At 39.8% G+C, this 23561-nt stretch overlaps 1 protein-coding gene across 1 annotated transcript in view; it reads left to right on the top strand.

Annotated features, from left to right (window-relative positions):
• LOC124405607 overlaps positions 1–23561 on the top strand; it is a 131285-nt gene that overhangs the window by 69567 nt on the left and 38157 nt on the right. Inside the window, exons 2-4 of the mRNA XM_046881057.1 lie at positions 13942–14449; positions 16622–16852; positions 18618–19087. Coding sequence (XP_046737013.1) covers positions 13942–14449; positions 16622–16852; positions 18618–19087 — 1209 coding nt within the window. The remainder of the gene's footprint in view (positions 1–13941; positions 14450–16621; positions 16853–18617; positions 19088–23561) is intronic.

Here is a 23561-nt window from a genome sequence, read left to right as displayed (position 1 = left end):
TACAAAAGTTAGAAAAAACCCGTAGCTCAGAAAGTTTTAAAACGATTTTAGGTGAAATTTTATCCTTAAACATCCTAAGTGGTTAAAATATTGACTTTGAGGGGGAAGGAATTTGAATTTAGAATTTCATAGGGAATTAGATTCTCCGAAAAATGCTTCCACGATCAACTCAGCGTTACCGAATACGTCACATTGTCGATGGTTAGAATTGCAAAGAAAAAAAAAGAAAAGAAAAGACGTCTTCCACGTGTTATTTATACGGAAAATTTCGGAGCTCCGCGAGAGAAGCCTTTTGAAGAGATATCCTTCCGCAAGAATTCTGTCATTGCTATTCACAATCAATTTTCCAGGCAGGAGCGAGAGCAAAGAAATGTAGCTTCCGAACGAAACACCCTAATTTGCATGATAAAATACACGGAAATCCACGAAGCCTCTTGAAAAAATTCGCTGCTACCCCTGGTGACCAATTGACCAAACTCTCGAGGGGTGGGGTTGAGGTTCTGAATTTAAAAAGTTCCGGAAGCGCCTAATTCCGAATTATACAACAGCGAAAATTGAAGTATAGAAATCAAACTTTTACCAATCAACAAAGTTCCGAAATGCAAGATTCCAAAAATTCAAGTTACAATAGAGCAAAGTTCCGACAATTAAAGTTCAACAAATGGAGTAAAATTCTGAAAAATAAAACTCAAGAATAACCAGGATTCCGAACGTAAAAATGTCGAAAATCCGAAGTAAAGAAAGATCAAAATTTTGCCCTTTCGGAACTTCGATGTTTCGTCAAAGTTTGATTTCTTCACCTCAAGTTACGCTACCAAAAAATTCGTAATTCGGGGCTTTTGGAGGTTTCAAACTCTGCACTGCAGCCCAGCCCCACTCTCGAAAGCTCGACAGCCCTGATCGAAGCTGAGGCTGAAAGTCGACCGAGATATCGTGCACATTGGCGGCGGGCTTGGTTTATGCTCGGGATTGGATTGGGTCTACCGGTGTAGCAGCCGAGGCCAGAAGACCAGGCGATCGCGTCTGGCAGTCAACCGGTGGCCACCGTTGCTGCATGCTGGGCAAACGAGGCTTCTTGGCCGCGATGAAGAGTCAGATATAAGCGAGATCGACGGCCTTCGAGAGTTCCTCGACCAGTCGTCGAGTTTCAAACAACCAGAAGTGTTCAAAACCTTTTAAAATAATTATCGATCATGAGAGATTTTTTCTTGATTCAAAGGAAGGGAAAAATTGTGCGAAAAATCTGAGCAATCCTTCGCCTATCTTTCAAATCTGCACGCTGATTTCCAATTTTCCTGCCATGTGTTTCAAACCCAAATTCCTCGTAGACGTGACGTCAATCGGATGCGATCTGTTGTTTGGATAGCTGACTTGACTCTCTCCGCGAAGAATTTCGGAGCAATTTTAAAACACAGTGCCATACGTGGCTGAAGAGCCATACGATGTTACTGCAGTGAATTGTGCAAGTGGTTTATACTTTTGTTGTTTATCTTTAATTGCTGTTAAAGTGGAGACAAAATGTTTTCGTTCGAACCTCGATACAGCTTTCGTCGACACGCTTCGGATGGATTTATAAAACAGTTTCGACCGGAAATATTCGACGGGATCGCCAAAATGAGTGAGTATTAAATAGTCTGACGTATATATAATATATACTAGAGTGTTTAACATTTGAAAAATGGACGATTTTTCTACAGGCTAAAGTAAAAAATGCTTGTTTCTTATCGAAGAAGAAGTCTCTAAAAGACTGTGCACTGGAGTACCAGTTTTATAGAATGTTAAACGATTTTTTCAAATAAAAAAACTGAAAAATTGTTATAAGCAATCCATTAATATGTATTATCACTGGTATATATTTTACGAAAAAATTTAAATACGCATTAAGGTACAAAAAAAAAGTATCTAAAAGACATCGCAGAGAAATGCTGACATAGAAGGTTTAAAACAATAATTGACGGACGAACGAGTGAGAAAAATTTTCGTTTTTGATCCTGATGAGAGGTTTTCCAAAATTCGGAAATAAACTTTTCACGATCTTTCTACAATATCACCATTTCTCTGTATAATGCGCTTTAGACAGTCTTGTTCAGACATAATACATTTATTTGTAAAAAATGAAGAAAAGAAAAGAAAAGTTAAGGGGTTGTTAATATCGATTTCCTAAAAAAAGTAAAATCGTTTTCGCTAACCCTAAAACTAAAGTCACAGTGCTCAGTATTTTCAAGACTTCTTTGTAAACTAGAAGCAAGTATTCTTAGCATTAGCCCCTAGAAAAATGAAAAGGATTTTTTTATCCACGAAACACTCTAATACATATTGAATTGAATGTGCGATAAAAGTGCAGAGCACTATTATTTGAAGCTGTGAAGCACAACCGACCGGTTGTATAATTGGAGCGAAATACAGCGAAGTGTGTTGCCTACATTATATCTTCGTGTAATAATACGTGTGCATTATTATACTCACCTAGCATAACGCTACGTGGACCAAGGAATGCGTTTAGCTACGTCTGCCACGAAATTCGACGAGAGAGGGAGAGAAAGAGAGAGAGAGAGAAAGAGAGAAAGAATGAGAGCCAAGAGAAACTGCAGGCCGGAACGCCGAACAAATTCCTAGAGCCGATTTTAGATTGTATCACGATCGCAGAGAAACATTCATCATCATCATCATCATCATTACAGGGACGGTCATGATAATAATACAAAAAATATGAACAATATGGCGCAGCATATTTTTGTTCTTTGGCGTCTTTTGTTGTTTTATTGTTATTCGTTTTTGGGGCCTCTTTTTTATTCCTTTCGGTGAATTAACGACCGAGACTAAGATCGTAGATCTTTATGCGCACTTAGAGCAAGACAGGGACAGAAAGAGAAGGATGGACGCGTGTTTATTGAATGTAGGTAGCTATATTCCGCCGAGGAATACCTGGGACGTATAAATACAAGCACGGCGGAAAACCTGTTTGTCAAAAGATGCGGACTGCTTACCGGTTCGCCCACCAAGTCTCTCGCTGAGCGCAACTCGACTTGCGAGAAAAGTAACTCAGGCATCTGCGTAATCTTGGATTTTTACTCTGCACGATCTACGCGATGCCAACGATGCCTGTTCGAACCACGTTTTATGGCCAATTAATGCATGCAAACAGAATGAAACTGTGAAGAAGATAAAGCAACGTGTCACATATGAAAATCGTTTTGGTTTATTGATTTTTTTCAAATTATTTTGCTTGAATGAAAAGTTAATAAAAAAAAAAATGACTCAATTCATATATATATTAAAATTGAGAGAAAATCAGATGTAAAATCATTGCAATTACCTCCATGCTGCAAACTGAAAAACTTAGGAAGTGCAACGATAAATTTGTAGTCAAAAACCTAAAGTCAAAACAAAGACCAACTTTTATCTCGATCTTGTATCTACGAATGATTTTTTTCTTCGCAATTTACAGTGACCCTAAGTCACGTTGATTATCTGGACGATCGAGTAGCGATTGAACAGAGACGGACGAGCCTTCGCAAAAAGTTAGAATAGAATATATCGCGGAGGTCGATTGGGAACTTTTAACAAATTCAAAGCTTGTAAATTCCGAACACGATTCAACCGATTCGGTATGTATAGTTGAGGCTGGATTGTTTCTCGCAAGAGTGAATTGAACTACTGAGGTATTCCCTGATTGAAAATGCGGTGAATTGAATACGACGGCAACGGTGATGCTCGACAACGAGTTGAAGAAAGCTCGGAACCCATTTTTCGGAAGTAAAAAAATTAGAAAAGATGATCTGAAAAAATTTACACCAATTTACTTGCCGAAGGGCAAACATTTATTGTATAATATTGTATAAACTTTCCGATCTGGATGGAAAATCTGACGGTTATATTAACTAGCAAAGTCTTTCTCTCGCTGTTCTCTTCGCAGGAAAAGTATCTAATAGACTCTGCTATTCCTATGCTCATAGTTTTTTATATTTCTAGGCGCCTTTTTCCCTCTTTTGTTCATCGCCTATATTTTATACTACGGTAAAAAGTTCTGTTTCTCATTCGTATTCGTTCCTAGTTTTACGTCTTATTTTCTTCCTTTTATTCATTTGATCGATTCCCTTTTTTCATTCTATGAAATCGGACTCTTTTCACTGCACGTGATGCGCTGTATGTTATATAATATATTTCTGTTTATTTACACACATATCTGCACGTATTCGATACGGTGCATTGAGTGCTTTTGCAGACATGTACTCGGCTACAGTACATTGTAAAAATTCAGAATGCGATACCACGAACGAACTCCGTCTAAGTACATTTCAAGCTTATTCAATATTCCTTGCTTCGAAACTTTTCCAAGAAGTTTTTGATAACCTCGCAAGAGTGCCGTTGCTGGCTGAACTGAAATCCTGCAGTGTGAATTCCTGACGCGGCATTCCTCGAAGCTTTTATTGTTAGTCTAGTTTGTGTCAACGTAACTGAATACTAGAGAATCTGATAAGAAATAGAATTTTCTACATACTTGCGTCTCTCGTAAACCGTTTCTTGAATGAATAGGTTTATATGTAGTACATGTATGTCTGTTTACTCACTTAAGATAAAAGTGTTTAAATGGTGCAATTAAAATACGAAGATTTTGTAGGTGGAACGAAATTAAACTCTTTGAAATAGAAAAATTAACTATTTTACGAATTGGAAATGAAATGGGTAAATCATTACAACTCTGTAAAAAAATCACATTGTTGAATTTTTTTTTTTTTTTTGATCTGTCGACAGCGTGAAATTTGAAATGTCTCAAATTCTTGAAATCTTAACTCATATTTCTCATCAAAGATCTCTTACAAATCACCTGAACCATATTTTGGGAAAAATCAATCAGACTAAGTAGTTGAATTATCCAATCAGAGTATAAATCAATATTGATTTTAGTAATCATGTTTTCTTTACTAACTGTACTGCGAATGAAAATGTGCCTGAAAAAATTTCTGGACATTTTAATTACGAAGAAAATGTTCCAAAATCTATTTCAATTAACGAAACGATAATACTATTCACCCCTTTGAAATCGTACTGCAATCCGATGTTTCCAAACTTAATTACAATTTAGAATTTTTCGTTGAAATATGCGATTCTTACACTGCGTTAAAAAAAATTTTATCTCTGCATTTTAATTCTGCTTTTCGAATTCTTAATTAATAAACACTTCGGTTCGAAGCGTTTTTTTACTAAAACGTACTTTTTTTGAATCGTTGAGCCTGAATTTATTGGTAGTGGTTTTCAACATCGTTCGAAAATGTCGAGGGTCAAAAATGAAGTTCGTTATATCAAAGAAAAAAAGTTGTCGAACTTGCCGAGTTGGAAAAACGCATGTTCCGTGATCGCCGGGTAGTAAATCGGGCAGGCAAGTGATTTCCGTGTTGTTACACCGTCGATTACCGATGCCGTCGATTGATCAAATCAACTTTTTCCTTATGCCAAAACTTGCGGGCTGGTTCCCATTCGCTGAGCACGAAACTTGCCCGATCTTGAAAACAATTCTGCCATAAAGACAAACGGTTATCCACACGTCGGTAAATCTTCAGCCAAATATTAGCCATAAATGTTCGGGTGCGGTGAAAAAGTTCTCCGCGGAAACCAATAATCAGCAATTCAGTATTCGGATAATATATCATCGCGCCATGAATGCACCCAGCACTTGGGCACCTGCAACGTAATTGCCGTTCGATATTTCAGCTGATTCTACCGCACTGCGATATTACAGATCAACGCTCAAACGCGTTATTTTTGCATTCACAGAAGGCTCGATTACGTTGAAATTCAAACTAAATATCATACGCATAATGCCAAATTATTCAGTCTTTGATCGATGTGAGGATCTACGAACTCCGATCAAATGCAACGAAAGTGTAATATGATATTAAATATCCGCAGAGAAAAAAGTTGGCACATGAGAGATCGGATCAGAAAATTGAAAGCACTTTTTTGAAAGTTGAAACAAATCCATAATTCAACTTTGATTGTAGAAGTTTGAAATGTTTTTGGGATTTGGGTTTCCACAACTGGATTGCAGTTTTTATCCTTATCCTCAGTCTTGGAATTGTTTTGTTCTGGTTGTTACTCTGAAAGTCAGAGTGATTTTCCAGGAGTATCCGCGAAATGTGAACAGAGAGAAATGGAATCTGATTAGCCGTTTAATCCTCTTCGTTACTCGTGTCCGTCTATTCGTTGGACTGTCAGCGAGGCGTTTGCCGTTTAATCATTTCGGTGGAAAAGTTGTTGACAAAGTTAAGCCGCGAATGAAAATACGCGTTGGTTGTGCGATAATACGACTTCCTCTACTTTGCTTAATCTCGGAGTTGAATCTGGAGGTTTCGTGTCGCGACTGGCTCCAGGCTTACACCGCTACTCTCTCAGAGAACTTCACCGCACCGAAGGATTATGCGGGATCGCAAAGTGATAAGGCGCTGGAAGAGTCTTACCCTTTGCTTGTCCGTTCTGCCATAAATCGCTCTCCTGACTGGAAGATTTAAAGCGACTTCGCTAAAGTCCAACATTCGAGTGACTTCACGTGGCGATAGGATTTGGTTTAGCAAAGAAGAACTTGACGTGAAATGATTTTATATGAGGTGTTTATTATATGGCCTGAATAGACAATATCGTGATTTCTTCGATTATTGAATCAGAAAGTATTCGAAACGCTTTTCACCGAGTAAAGATACCTTCGATTAACTTCGAGAATGAAAAATATGCCAATAATGGTGATGGATTTTGTGTTGCAGTTGAACTCGCAGATATCTTATACGTCTAGAAAGTAACTCGTATGCATGCACAAGTGGAAAAATAGCGCGGATATATTGCTTGTGCCATTGTCCCCCTCGTGAATATAAATATCGATATATCTTTCATGCCAATATATGGCCATCGCATATATATGCACGTGACGTAGATGTCGAAAAACACTGTTAGATGTGGGAATTCTTACTTTACAATATAGTTAGCTATATTTCATACAAGTTAAAGAGACTCTCATCACTGGTAGAAGAGAACCTTTGTGTCTTTTGACTAGTAGAGCCGATGACGAGTGGTGATAAGATGGAAACGAAGTCGACTATCCTAAAGTCTATTCCTCGTGGCTTTGAGGCACGCCAAAAACATGATGGATCTGCATTTGAAAGAACCGATCGTAGTCGCGCGAAGCTGTCGATCAGCTAAAACTCGACAAAAGTTAAGTTCTGTCTTGGTGGAAGGAGCTCGTCGTTTTCAACTTCTAAACGCTTCTGTGAGAGTAAGCGATGAAACGAGCACAGACACACACACACACACCTTGACTTCTACAAACGAAAGTGTGGTAAAAAGATGCATTAGGTGTGCAGGGGAGTAGATAAGCTACGGAGGGTAAAAACGTTGAAGTCTTCGTCATCGTTCCTTCCTGGAAGAAGGGAGAGTCAATCTTGATCATATAATATGAAGACGTTACTCCAGTTGATCCCGCCTGCTATACGGCCATTGATTAATCCCCCCACAAGTGGTTCTTTGTTAACGAGTTATTAGTCGTAGGTACGGCTGAGCAATAAGGTATACAACCTCCGGTCGCGTTCTGACTCATTTTCAAATGATACTCTCGGCTACAGATTACAACTCGTGCCCCAGTTCTCGGCTCTGAGAGTAACGACGAAAGTCTGGTAACAACAGCCGGATCGAAACAAACGCTCTTACTGACGTGGTGGGAGCCTGGCTTAATCGACTTGTGCATTTGAATGAGGTCCGGACTTTGTTCTTGAAAATAACATCCCGTGCATCTGTCCACTATGAATATTTCCAGCTGACAGGATTACAGTTGCAGCGAAACTTGTTGTCCATATCATTTGAATTATTCTATGGTTTTTAACTATTTTCAGACCAGCACACCATGCGTGACATGGGATTGCATCTAGATACGTGAAGTGTGAAATGAAATTGGACCTCGGTTATTTTTAGCGTGGGAAAATGTATGGGCACGGTTCTGAAAACTTGACAAATCTTGTGTAAAGAAACACTCTAAACAAATGTCAATCGTTAGATTTTTTGCCAAGACTATATACGAGACAAGTCCCAAGGGCTTTAACGCACACGTATAAGGCTGTTATGTTTTTTACGCGAGAAAATAGGCGGTTGAATCGCTTTGAGAGACTTGCGGAATAGTCATATATATATATATATATATATCCACTCCTTTCTGTAAGCTTCAGAATAATCCTGAAACATACAGACACTGAGAGTACACGTGCTGGTTCTCCATTGGCAACATGTCAGACGTTCAGGACTGGAACACGATTTGACGATTACACTGGTCTAATTTATTTCCAAGATATCGCACATCACCAGGTTACGAATACTTTTTATAATCGAACAAATTTTCTCGACCAACATATAATTGCTAGATAAAACGTCATGAGTCAGTGAACAGAAGAAGTAGAATCTTTTCACCTCGCTGGTCTGAAGCAACGTCTGACGCTTATGTGTCGGTGGTGTCACCGTGTCATTTTCTCTCTGAAGCAACATTCCGACGTTATCGCCGTATCAGGGCACCAACGCAATCGACCTCATGCCTTCACGATGAGTCTTCAGCTCTTCAAGTGAGCGCAGGCTGTCTATGATACAGCGAACTGTCTCCTTCAGCAGAGGGACATTTTCCTTGTTGTGTTCAACAAACTTCTTCCGCCATTGTGCTCAGGAGTGTTGGTATTAAATTAAAACAATCGCCCTGACGTGCCGCTTGCCTCTTGCCTCTTGATTTCATTCAATGAAGCTTTTACAGACATCTCAAATGTGTTGTCACGTAGTTTTTCACGACACTTGTTAAGGCTCGATTTTATCCAACACGCCATTCCTCTACTAGCTGCGTTATTATTCTCAATTGCATTAACGCTTCCTGACGCTTGATTAGACGCCGGTACCAGATGGATGCTTCGCTGACCCAAAATCCAATCACAGAGATTAAAAGACGTGCCGCCGCCGCCGCCTCTTCCCTTCGTTCAATTACCACTCTCGACGTCACCGGATCGTGTATGTGATTACTCAAGTCGTTCTATCTCGGGGCAATCAAGGAAAGACTAGCCTATTTCAATTCAACACACTGTAATGGATATTCTGAATATATCGTTTTATATATGTTCACTGATAACGGTTATCACCGTTTGTTTACGGCCGACTGGATCCCGTTGCACCGTTGTGACAATCTATGATCGTCAGTCCGAGTATCGATTTTCTACTTATCAAGTCCGTTATACTGCTCAATTTTAAAATGCTGTATGGTTGCCATATGTACGAGTATGATCAATCTGTTCCATCTTTGCCCCATCTGAACATACTACTCAATGAATTCTCTGTAGATTTTTCAACGAAACATATTTACGCGTTGTTGCTTCGGAATTCTTGAGTCGATTTTAAAATAAGCAGAAACCATTACATTATAGCAGAAACCGGAATTCGTGTTTATTCATAAACTTTGGCAATCTTTTCTGCGTGTAAAAGTGATATAGTTTGAAATTCAAAGTGCGAATGTGAAGAGACTGTGAATACTAGGAATACCAGTAATTGAAATAATCCAATCAGTCGGACATTCAACAAGTGATATGCCTTTCGAAATGGCTGATTAGATTAAATTTCACGATGAAGTGTAGCGTCAGTTTCTCTACATCTCTTGATATTCATCATTTTTCCAATATTTCCCAACTCTTGATATCCTCGAGTTTGGGACAGCTCTTCTACCTCAAAATAATTGAAATGATAGTACGAGATAACAAAGAATAACGTTCCCCCCTGCCCTTCAGCTTAACGATAAAACAGCACATTTTTCAAGTCTAATCACACTCGAGATTTTTGAAGACAAATTTTGTATGACGGTATCATGAGGCAAGGATACAGGATCCTGACTGGATGGTTTGGTGGAAAGGCAAATGTCAACGATTTAAGCCACGCCCGCACTGCAGCTAGGAGCAGATTTCACATTCAATCAAGAATTGTTACTTTCTTTATGTGCATCCGGGTTACTTTAATCGAAGAATCTCAACTACCCCCTTCACCCACCACGCCGGTTACGCCATGACCAGCTAACAATCCCGAAGTAATAGAATTATCTTTCCAATTCGTGGCACTTGCTCCTGTGGCAATTGGTCTGTCCCTCCCTTCTGTGGCTTTTTTATTTATTATTATTCGTTGTGCGTGCCTTTTCCTTGGCCGATGCTGATGTTCACTGTCTTTGGAAAACCATGGCGATTTGGCCGGTAATCAGCCGTACGAATGTTTTACCATTTTGAAATGAAGTGTGCATCTCATCTCGAGGCATCATGAATTCTATGACTCGTGGATTTAATGATGTCTTGTGAATTTAAATGACTTCATGTGTATTTAAATGATTTAAGGCGATTTCACGAATCGGAGAGTTTTCTGGTAAATGCAAAAGACATTAATTTACTTCTAGTGTCGTCTTTCCTGTCTATACACCTGATTTTCAGTATGGTTGATCTTTTCGAGTTTCAATGTTCACACGTAAGAACGTCGAAATCCATTCGTCTCTAAGATCAAATGCAAGACGCCGGTTATTCAGCGACGTTTTCCTCTGAAAATCGCTTCGTATGGATTATATGTACGTGCAAGATGCAGAAATTGGATCCTACGTGACGTTTCTTTATTCCAAGTGGAGTTACTTTACTTGGATTGGAAAAGATAACAGGTCGAACGCCTTCACAAAGAAAAATTCTAAGATTCCAATTTTACTGGTGCAGACTCATCCAACTCTGCGGACTGCCGGCTTACCACCCTCTTTGACGAAATGTTCGTATCTCTCTTCCAGTTTCATTGTGTTCGTGGGAACCTTCGATGCGCGAAAATGTAAGAAACTTTCAAGTTTGGCCGAACGTCGCCCAAAGATTTCCGAGCACTTGGAGTTTGGAACTTTACAGAATCCCAGCAGCTCGCCAGCAAAAAGTCAAACTCGCTCTGGGAGATCGTTGAATGAACATTGGAAGCAGAACACGAGGAGAAATTAAGGGTGGGCGTCAAAATCCCAAAAGACCAAAGAGTTGGCTAGTCGAAAATCCGAGATAAGAATATTAAAATAACAAATGACCAGTGTACCGAATTTGCAATTCTCTATCATCTAGTAAAATAACTGTTTTCCCGAAAGTTCATTGAACTAAACACTCTTCTTTTCAGAACAGTCGAGATTCCGAATGAACAAAGAATATAATGAAGAAATAGAAAAATAAAAGCTCTAAAATTGAAAATTGAGAATGGCTAATACTTCGAACCGCCAAAAAAAACCAAAAAAATTATTTTTCATTCGTCCACTTCCCCCCATCTTCCTCTCTCAAATGCAACACAGATTCACTTCGGTCAACGTTGAAAATCACGTCTTGACAGGAACGTGAAACGGGGCGGTCGAGCTGGTCTCCAACTATGCTTGGGACAGACTCAACAAGCCTCATGTTCCACTGGTAACCCGACTCCGAAGTTTGTATGGAAGTAGACTGTATAATTCAAGCTTTGAACGCAACGATCTGCGTAACAACCTGCAAGTTAGGCATTGAGCTCCGAGACTTGAGCAGTAAGTTAGTGATCCAGACGCACCATCGTGTAGGTAGGTACACAAAAAAGGAGAAGGTCGGTACGATTGTTGGAGAACGATCAAGGCGTCCCACGGAACTTTAACTTGATACTTGATTAGTCTTTTGAAGCTTCACAGTCGTGTCGAAGTCAGGATTCTTTTGGGCTTCGGGCCTTCGCAGCTTCTTCAATATACTTCAAAGTGAAAACAATTCTCATCAGGAATTGAATCCATCACTTTTCGAGAGGACCGAATTACCGCTTGACATCAGTTGTTTGTCTTAAACTTCAGGCTCATCAAACTCACGTTAGTTTTTCAGATGTTCGACTGTATTTCATAGATCGTAAAATCTGAACGTCACTTTCCAAGATCTCTAATACTCTCCAAGACAAATCATTTTTTTCTTAATAATATAATAAATTTCAATTGCATTTACTAAAATTTGTTCAACGGTTATTTTTCTGAAGTGTTACAATTTCTATCAATTGAAATTAGATCAACGATCAGGTTAAAATTTATTATAAATGCAACGAAATCGTTCTTTTTAAATATGATATTAATTATCTCATTGAACATTAAAGCAGAAGAAGTGTTCTATCGTTATTTTTACAATTAATATTTTCCTCCATCTCCCGTTATATTTGCATTTTCTCTTACCAGGAATACTTGTTAGCCTTAGTTACACAGTGGCCTCCAGGGATCGTGTGCAGGCATTCCTGCGGGCAGAATATTTTATTTTTGCAGCATGCATTGAATACGTAAGACGGTTTTATTTGCCCTTATTATACACCAAGCGGCTGCTCGTTCCCATGCTACCGCAACTTTGTATTTCTGCCGCCGTATATTATTAACCGTTCCTCTTTGGCTTCTGGGGATCCTAGATAACTCGCAGCTGTCTGTGTGTTTCCGTTTACCGGTTCGCAAGCGTAGAGAATTTAATCCAGGAGCAATACATCGCAAATGAGAGTCCGGACAAGAGTCGAGACCAACATATGATGATGGATGGAGAACGGAAAATGCAATCGCAGCTTACAGCTTACGTTTTTCGTTCAAGTTCACACACCTAACTTCTTTAATCATTCAACAAAATTACATGGATTCTATTTTTCGATTCGACATGGTCACACCTTTTAGATCTTAATTATACTTTTGAATCCTAGATTCATTATTTTAATAAAACTGACTGAACCGAAAAACGAGCAATTATTTATCAGCGAACCTATTTTCAATCATGTTTTCAAGTGGCTTTGTTTTTCACGTTCAAGTATCGGTATCGAAGTGAAAAATAGAGCCACTTACGTAGAGCAGATAAAAACAGACGCGTCCATAATGGTTCAACAGCCACAATGGACACGTCGTGTAAGTAGACGTGATATTACATTTATTTTACGACCTTCGAAAGCCAAAGCGATCCTTGTTCGGTCTCGTTATCTCGAAGGAATAAACTGCTACACCTTCCTAATCCACAGGGAAACGGCCATTGTACATTCCGCTAATGACGTCGGACTTCCGTTCGTCGATCTTTGCCTTTTAAAAGCAGAGGCAGCCTCGCAGCGTTTTAACATGCTCATTTTCCCCCGCATACTCGACTGGACGATTAATCCCGTCGCTTATCTCATACCGTGTCCTGGCTCTCTGCACCGTTTGTTAGTGGGTAGCATCCAAAGCAGGAAAAGATAGGGATGTTCGCCTGGATTACACCTGTTAATTAACGCCAGATTACAGGCACGCTTCCACTGGCTACAGACAGCTAGTGAAAAAATACTCTCTTATCCAGTCTGCAGAAATATTCACATTACGAAGCAGAAATGACTAATGTGAATCCGAATATATATCTTACAGAAAAATATATCAAACGAAGATCTAACTCTGTTTCATTCTCGTCAGTTGTAGGTGGAAAAGAGTCTAATTCCAAATTCATTTTAAATTTCGAATAGTTGTTAAAAATCATCGAAACTCATTTAAAATCTGTCGGTGGGTTTTGAAATATGTTCAAATTTTCAAGTCAGCTGAAGTCTTTTGAATTCTTTCGCAATGGGGCAACGCCAAATCAGATCTGACAGGTTTGTTTAACCTTTTGAATCCCGTTGAATTACTTCAAAGTATTCGAAATTTCATCCGAAGTAATTCAACCTTTGTTAACATGTCTCGATAAAATCTGAAGTAAGGCGTTGTTTACAGGCAAATTCATTACGAGTCTTGTTAGTTTCTTCAAATCCATTGAATCGTTTGCAGTTTCAAAATCCGAGAGTAAAGCTCCATAAAAAGCTATTCAAAAATTGGTTTCAACCCCTCGAATCAACCCCACCAATAATCCAATCATTTTTCAAAATTAAACGGCGAGAATAACATAGCAATATCGAAACTTGTTCAAGGAGACGAGGTGGTCACAGTTGGTCCAGCTTGCGTGGGTGGACGAGATCCTTGGGCAGTACAGCGTTTGTTGGTGAACGCGGAGCCAAGCAGCCTCCGCATCCATCGTTCACAACCTTACGAGGAGGAGGTCGCTGTAGTAAAGAAGCTCCGGCATCCAGCTCCTCCACCACCTTCGTCGAAGGTCAATGCCAAGGATATCAGCAAATATTTTTCCTCGCCGAGCAGGGATCGGGACGACGGAATTCACGATGGAGTAAACAGTCTCAACCGTCGCCAGGAGCCGCAGGATCAGCAGGAGAGGAATAGCGACAAAGAGGAGGAGGAGGAAAAGGAAAATACAGGGGAGGTGGAGAGGGACGCTGCGATGGGGTCGAATCTGAGTCGTCACAACGGCAAAGGGTTGACGGGGCGGCGAACTCAGTCATCAGGAAACCTCTGCGACCCGAAGGGGAAGCTGAACAGCGTTGGAAAAATCTTGGTGCCTTGTTCCGGGGGCCAGAGAGAGAGGTGAGCAATAAATTTAGGCTGATATTAAAAAGGACTCGTCGGTGAAACTCTAGACTTTTTCGATTTCGAAGTTAAATGAGAATCGAAAATTCCAAAGTTTCACAAACGTGTCCCCTCGATTAACGATGTCGAAGAATTTTGCCCTGGAATCACAGAATCACACTAACAATAAAAGAACAAGTTTTTAAATGGGTTTTCGGGGCAACCATAATTCCGATATATGTAGGTACTCGCGGTATTTTAATGGACGTATCGTGCCTAACGAGGTGCGGTTGGTCAGTTGAAGTTTAATTAGGAATTACTACTTCCTGAAACCCAGGTCAGACGGAAGTAACTCTGAACACAACGGCGGTGCCGACGCAACCCCCTAAATCCCAGAGGGGACCAAAGTTCGAGGGTAATCACTGCTTTCAGACCGGCGAGGCGTTTGCCCCTCGGAAGGAACCGGGGGCAAGAAATATCGACCTAAGAGGTTGAGCAAATTGCAAAACAGGACCTTTCTTCACCCCCCATGGACGTTACACGAACCTTAGGACGAATTTGCGATACTAAGATTTAATTTCGCGTTTACAGGGAACGAAGTTCGGGCGTAGAAACTTCGTTCCAGTCTTGAATTTATTCTAATCAACTCTGGAGTTATATTTAATTTGGGAATCTTTTTTTTATAGGAGAGCATTTTTTTTCTAAGTTTTAGAATAAAATGAGGTATTAACCATTCTTGTGAGAACACAGCAAAAACTAGTTTTCAAACAGCGCATTTTATTATTTTTCCAGATATACAGCTTCAGCAATTAATGTCTGCAAAGTACAGACTTGAAACTGCGAAAGTTTATTCATCATTTCAAATGTGGGAAATTCAAAGTAAAACTAGAAGAATTTAAGCTCTTTCTTCTTTTTGTCTGGTTCATCTAGTTGTATACCATTAATCCACTGAAAATTTGAGTATTAAAGCAAGAAGCGCGTGCAAGTAATGAAGATAAAAATCTGCTGCTGTAAAAATAGAGAATTTCGGTAATACATCTAGTTGGAGGTTGTCAGTTTACTATTGCAATATTATTCATACGCACGTTTATTTTTGACTTCGGCGAATTATGGCCTGCGAAATATCGTCCGCATAAATTTACTCACGTAACGCGCACTTGATACGATGGTTTTTAGGTCGACTTAGCCATAACGACGATGGAATTAAAAGGCACTGCGGAAGTGTAATTCAATTTAGTTGAGTGCTGTTATTCCACGGTTAGGAAGGACACAAGAATGATTTAAGCCTCGGTGTTTCGAGCCCGGTTAAATATTCTTTTTATCGTAAGAAATTTTTAGAGCGAATCGCAAACTAAAGACGTGACGTAAGAAAAGGTTCAAAAACTGTGACCGAAGTTAGGCAAGTTAGGAATTTAATTAAAACAATATCTGTTCAATATTTAAAGTGATGAGGCCTCCTCGAGTTTTCATTAAAAGAAAATTTCGATCGTTGGTAATCTCATGGTAATTATATTTTTGCATAATTTTCTTTTTTTCCCCAACCACTATGTGATTCGTTAAATTTTCATGAATTGATGAAGTGATTTTCCTCGAAATCTAATTTTCCACAAATCGCATTAGACGAATCGTTTCATCAGCTCGTTAATTAATAACAGCAAAGAACGTGCATGGAAAATCATTCGAAGTTGTTATTAATAAACGATTACTGCGTTATAAAATATATTCACATCATAAAAATTTATTTACAAGTATAGTTAAGGATATAACCTAACGCATCGTAGTTGGACAAACAACGCGATTTTATTAATGATAAGAAAACAACTAATAACATGATCTTTCGAAAATCATTAACAACAAGAGTTTCTTTACTTGAAATTACAATGAATGGGAGAGATTCTTTTAATAAAATTCAACTGAATAATCTTCATCTTCACACTTTTGTCATATTGATGACATCGTTTCTGTTTCATTAATATGTTTCAAGTGCATATCAGTTTTTCAGTTTACCTGAAAATGCAAAAAAATTCAGGATTTCGCGTAGAATATGAATAAAAAATGACAAAAAACAAAAACAAAAAAACAATGATAATAAAAGGATGCCACTCTAGTGGTTTCTGTGACTGAAACGGTTAACATATTCGACCCAATCACAATCTGAATGTTCGATTCAAGCGGAGGGTAAATTTCCAGATACAAATTCTGCGGGTCTCTGCCAAACCACCTGGATGGAAAAGAGGCAGAGGATGATCACCCGGGTGAAAACAACAACGTGATATCGGACACGATTAGCGGAAACCTTGGAGGGACTCTACCGCATAAAAAACGCTCGTTGGGTGTACATTTCTCGGATGCTGGACCGACGGGAACGCTGGACCTCGTCAAGCACCAGTCGCAGGATTCTCTCTCGGAGGATCCTTGGCGGTGAGATCAGAGCCACATATACATTTCACCTAAAATACTACCTTGCACCTCTCGCATAGTACATTCCAGCCGAAGATCTTTCGCTGCAGGATCAATTTCTCCAGGGTTGATATCATCCTGCTTCCTGCACCTCTTTTTATCTGATCCGCCTTTCCCTTGACCGGCTTCTTGACTCACTAAATTGGCTCGTAACTTGTACGGCGCCCATGAATTCTTTGATACTACTCGCTATTTCTACGCTCTGAGAATCGACTCTGCTTTACTATTCCCTGAGAGATTGTTCAGCGCGGAATAACTGCGGTACCTACACTTGGAAAGCTGATATGCGTGATCTACTTTCTTGAGCTCATACATTATGCAGAGCCTTCATGACTATTTACTGCAGATCACAGTACCGATCATTTTGCCTGATTAGCAGCATCGACTCAGAATTTTCGACGAATGTATTTTTCTCCTCGGCAGAACTAATTTTCATTTGTATAGTCTCTAAAGCAGACATTTGAGTTGTCTCTCTGGTGAAAATGAGAGGTCAAATCATCTTTCTGTTCCCAATTGAAGTTCTATTTTTATGCCTGTCATTTCTAATACTCGATGATTTCTGAATGGGAGTCAAAGTTGACGGCTTTGAAATTAGGAGTTTTGTGAATACGTGCTACAGTCTTAATTTAAACGACTGACGTGTTCTAATTACACGAAACTCAAGCGTAGAAAATTAATCTGATGCTACTGACCTGCATGGAAAAATAAACACGTGAAAAAAATATATGAGCACTTATAATTGTAAATCGTTATTCCGATTTTGGTTGGGCATAAAAGTGCTCATTTTCGTCAGCGTGATATGTTCGCAGGTATTTTTGCGTTTTGGCAGATTCTTAACTAGAGTGTACGTCTGATTGTGAACTATCCTCAGCATTCATACACGTACAAAGCAGAGTCTACTTCATAGCAAGTCAATTTGAACAAATGAATTCCTTCGAACGATTTCAATTCAACTCAAAATACACGCCGAAATTACACACGGTTGACTATTAAATTTCATACCCAGTGAATAAGTCACTTTCATTAAAAACGAGGTCAAATTATGAATGAACTTTTTTTATATCCCCGTTAAAACGGTAATACCATACGAGAAACTTATCGATGTCAAGAATATTTTTTTTTTTTTTTTTTGTGAAATTAGGCCACTTCTCAACTCGTGCAACACACATTTTGTTGTTAACGTATAATATTCAAGGATTCGGTTATTCGGTTACATTTTAATAATTCGATAGTCAGAGTACAACTTGAATTCTTAATTGAATAAAAATAAAAGTCAACTGTAGACATAAATAGATTCACACTTTCTTAAACTGATCTCAGTTTACCAATCATCTCGGATTGATGACCGTTACACGTAAACGAATGACCATTTTACAGTGAAATAACCCTCCTTTTCAATTTTGTACAGCTACCGTCGATTAGTCCAATGGGCAGTAAACTGAAATGAGTCTGAGAATGCTCAAACCTTCACTTACACTTCAATAACTCTTCGGCGATAGTCCAGACACTGCATCCGTTTTTTATGAAACAATTACAAACCTCGGTTGGATTTGAACTTTCTCCATTGGTCGAACAGAGTCATACCCGTCAGAACTGTTCCGTTTCCACCCATATTCCATTTCTTGACAACATGACTGACATGCTTTTCAATGGTACTGGGATGTTCCCAAACGCATCAAATGCTTCTCTCATCCCTTCTCATAGTTTTTCACCTTCTGTTCTTCAGGTATCAGCACAGCAGTGATCTGGACCTAGTCAGATGTAAGCACGGAAACTTTGATCTGGTGCGACGAAGTCAGGGTGTAGACTCTGTGGATGGTGAATCCATTCGTACGTACGGACGGGGTGTAAGTCTGGACGAGAAGTGCCATCGGAGTTCTGACCTCGACCTGGTCGGCACGCTTCCGAAAAGGCGACAGGACTCGAATCGCAGCAAGCAAAGTAGCGGCACTCATTCAAGCATGTCCCAACAACGGGGGACCGATCGAGTCAGTGACGATCTACTCATGAAGCTTGTGCATAAGCCGGACTGCGAGCTCATGAAGCATCACCGTCAATTGAACCGTGGCGTCGATCTTCGCCTGAGTAAACTTGCCGGTGGAGAACCACAGGATCAAGGATACGCCTCGGAACGATCCCCGGAGGACGAACATCCCCCGTCTTTACCCAGCGAACCATTTCCCGCCATCACGCCAGGTAAGTCAACCATGCAAAGTCCTTTTCAACTGATTTCCAAAACTCGATTTTGGTACTTTGAGGAGCGTGGATGAAGCCTCTTCTCACATTTGTGTCTTTAATGATGATTCGTGTTCAGAAATTACTCGTAATCAATCCACAGTCTGTATCAAAAGTGTGAAACTACTTGCGTCTACGCCTAATTAAGAACTCCGAGATCCACTCGGTGTTTTATATACTTGTACACTCGTTACTGAACAAGGTTATCGGAAGCACCAAAGCGATCTCCGCTTCGAAGCATACGACTCAAGGACAAGTCACTGCGCGTATAATACTGCATGTGTGAAGTTATTCCCGTGATTTCTTGCCGGTCGGTTCAAGACTTTTCAAAGCAAAACCGCAAGGTGCAGCGATGCGGCAGCCGCCTTGGTCAGGAGAGCCCATAAAAGCCAGTGTGAGCATAGGAAGATTAAGTTCTCGGATAATGACGAGGGCTTAGGTGGAGCTGGTAGTCGCGGTACCATTGCCTTTCTACCTGTAAAGGGAGTTGACTTTATTGGCCGTTCGTTCTCGCTCGACTGTGTCCTCCGGCAGGTGGAATCCGCTACCCTATAAGTAGTCAGGAGTCGAAGGAACAAGTACACGGGGTGTCGGAAAATTTAATGCCACGGTATGCAAGCTATTCGGTTTCGAAAAGGGCAGAAGTGTTCAGGCGAAGGTTGTCGAAATATTGGAAACATTGGTCTTCAGTGAACTTTTCGTTTCTTTGGCACAGTTTCACGTCGTTCATCACATCGGAATAATTTTCGTGACACCGTGTAGCTGCACTATGGTGTCTAAATAGGCAAAGGGTGAGATGGGCGGAACTTGGGGAGATCTTATCTTCTTACGGAAAGACTATCTAAGCCCGTCGTGCTGCGAAGATATAGGTACAGTAGGACCCCACCACGTACCATGCTGGTCGTTCGAAATTTGCATAACGCGCTTTTCTCATATTCATCGACCATTCCTCCTCGTACGTGGAGTGGAGATGAAGTCTTCCTCGCTCTTCGAAGGTTCCCGGATCTCCCCTTAACCAATCTATGTTCATGCTGGTAACCCACAACGTTGGCAGTTATTAGGTCGACAATGGTGCGGCCGTTTCACATTAAAATGATTTATGGGAGAAATTTGGTTTCAACGGTGCTTCGCCTCGCGAGTTCTGAGAAATTTTTTACTCCAGTTTGTATTCTTTTTGGAAAACTGGATACCAACTTTGATGGATACCGACGAGGCGTGACTCATGAACAGCCAGTTGATCTCTCTCGCTCTCTCTCTCTCTCTCTCTCTCTCTCTCATGCTCTTTGCATGTATGTATCGTAGGCTAAGGGTGGTGTTTCGGGCAGAGTGTGCAGCAGTCGAGGGGGAAAAAGCAATAGTAATAAGAGATCCGATATCAGAAAATTGAAAACTGATCCGACGGATATTCAACACCAGCGATATTTAAATCATGTCTCTTGGAGTAATCGAGGCCTCGCAACGTTTCTGCATTTTTTGAATTACAACCACCTTTTACCATCGACAGATAAATTTGTCACGAAGGACCCACGAAATTCTATCTTTCATCCAACTTGTTCGTGGACACGAGTTCAATTCAATTAGACCGAATACAATTTATCTCACTCGGGTTTGTACGCATGGCGCAGTGTGTAGTATGCGCCACTGGTGCCAAATTATGGAAAGTGCCATCTACTACCCCTTGCAAATTTCCAGACGACGACACGTGACAATCTTCACACAATCATCTCTGTGCTATGCTCATACACATCTGCTACTCTTGGTTCTCCTCGCTTTTATTCATACACCAAAAAGCCGTAGTGGTTTCTCAATTTAAGAATAGACCACTTTGAACTCTCTCAACCTTGGAATTGAGGGTTCGATTACCGAAAACGATTTTAACGACTGAACCAAAACGAGGAAGCCAAAAGTAACGGAAAATTCTAATCATTATGCCTTTTTTAAAGTTATTGGAACTCAGAACAGATTTTTATAACAGTTCTGTGGATCATCTCATGTCGAATCTCAAAAGTTACTATTTCATTGGAAGTCTACATCCGATTTCTAATTCGAAGAAAATACACAGATAGAAGGTTTTCAGCCGTTCTAATCCCGCGCGGGTTTTCGCTTCCGGCTAGAATCTAGCCCAAGCTTGTACAGTTCTCGGTCTCTCTTTTAGCCCCGAGTGGTAGCGGCTCATCAATACCACGGCAAGGCTATAACTCGGGCTTCTGGTAGTTTTGGTCGGAAGTTGAAGCTAAGAACCCCGAGGCACGAGGGAAAAGGAGCGAAAGTGTAGAACCCGGCACGGATCTTGGATTGAGTAATAACCATCGCGTTGATGAAACCGGGATCCATTGTGCGATCAGCTGATTGCGCCACCGACATCGCACTGGCTCTAGAGGCTTTTGGTATCGGTGCTGTAAGTGAGAAGCGGGATCTATTTATGGAGAAATATTTTAGGCGCTCCAAGAGACGCGTAGTCCCGTCTTTAGAACTCGGCAATCTCGATTCCGTTACGTTTCAAACTCGGATCATCGGACTGCCGTTTCCACGTGACCTACGAGTGACGAAGCCTGAGGTAAAACGAATCGTGTGACCGGATGTAACGATCGATCAACATCCCGAGGATGAAGAGCTTTAGAGACGCGAATTTAGCCCCAAGCTTTGAAAGTTTGCGCGCTTCTATGTTACTATGTCTAAAAAAAGGAAGGCAAGGTGGCGCCGAACCTTGGCTGCAGCCACCCATCGGGGGAAAAGTTTGCTCAAGATTTATTACTAGCTGCGTTATGCACACAGAGCCATAAATGGTTCTCGCGATATAATAACCACCAACAACGAAACCGCGGCAAGGTGATAAATTGAGATTATACGCGCCCAAAAACCACCCTTCGTAATTGGGGCGGTTGTGCGATACGTAATTCGGTAGGAAAGGAATCTAACATTTGTTTCTTGACCATTTTTGCAGTGAAGATATTTTCACCGTAGATCTTTCTTAGGGAATTTTTAACGCGAATTCGAGTCCTTAAATTATTCTCAGATTTTTATATCTTCACTCGAACTTGGTTACGTGGGAATTAAAATTTCTACATCGATTATTTAAACCTTTATTTTCTTTGACGGAAAATTGCTGTGAACTCGTGTGTAGATATATATATATCTATTATTGAACATTGTTTATGTTCAGAAAATCTTTAATACTGTTTTTAAAATACTCTAACTTTAAAGTGCTTCAGTTTTGTTCAAAAACTTTCTACCAAGTGGTTTTTTTGTTTTGATTTGAATAAATAAAATTTACATTTTAAATTTCTGTCAGGCTACATGGTGAGAAAATTTATTACCAACTTGGAAATACTTGTAACTTCCAAATAAGAAATTCATCAAGTATGCAGACAGCTATGGATAAAAAAATTAATTCATAAAACGATTTCGCAGTTCATCAAAGAGTAATAAATATACATCTTCAATATCATCATCAATTATACCAAATGAAGTTTTTAGCAATATTTCTTACGTCAGGAACAATTTCCCAGCACATTTCTCAGCACATTTATCGTTCGAAAATTGAAACACTAACGAACATTTATTTTACTCACTTCTCAAAATTCTATGAACCTTTTATTTACCTTGATCGAAAGCTAAGCTGTGTTAGAAACAATCATCTCGAATTGGTATCGACTTAAATGCTTGAAATATGACCAAATAAAATAAGAACTTAGTTAAAAAGACATTTTTTGAGTTACACAATTTTTTACAATTTAATGGAAATGAAACTTTCATCAATTACATTATGAATTATACCTAATATTACACTAGATAACCTAAAAATCGGTTAGTTATCGTATTTTTTTCTACAGATTCACCTTCGAAATGATAAATTGTGTTAAAAATGTGTCGTTGCATAATCTTTACGAATTGTGTGACGAAAAAATCATTTCGATTAATTGCAAAGTATTACAATAATACGTAGATAAATTTCAATGTAGAACGTTGAAATTTTTTATCCGTTTCGTAGCCAATGATTACATACAAAATTTATTTTAGACTGCGGGTATTATAAAACATCTGTAAATGACTGCAGTTGATTCCAAGATAGATATCAAATTGAAACGTGAAAAATTCAAAATCCGTCCTCGGTTATCAAGCCCAGCGTAAACATCGAAGCTGAAATAATTTCAGAAACAACCTGACGAACTGGTATCGTTCAATCTACAATATCTACCACCCGCACATCATGCGGAGCGTCAGAAATTCGGAAATAATTTCGTGGCTGCCACGAGACGGTTCGGTGGTCATCAAATATCGTTTGTTCCATCAGCGGTGAACCGATAGGAAGAATATAGGGGGTCGTTTTATCCTTGTTGAGCTGTCTATTGCGTTCATAGCAACGGCCAATAACTCAGCCATTGTTATTTCGTCCGTTGGTATAACTGCGAACTCAAACGGACCGGGAAATTCG

Source organism: Diprion similis, chromosome 1 (assembly GCF_021155765.1).
Source record: "Diprion similis isolate iyDipSimi1 chromosome 1, iyDipSimi1.1, whole genome shotgun sequence".
NCBI lineage: Eukaryota > Metazoa > Arthropoda > Insecta > Hymenoptera > Diprionidae > Diprion > Diprion similis.
This window is presented reverse-complemented; position numbering and strand designations above follow the sequence as displayed.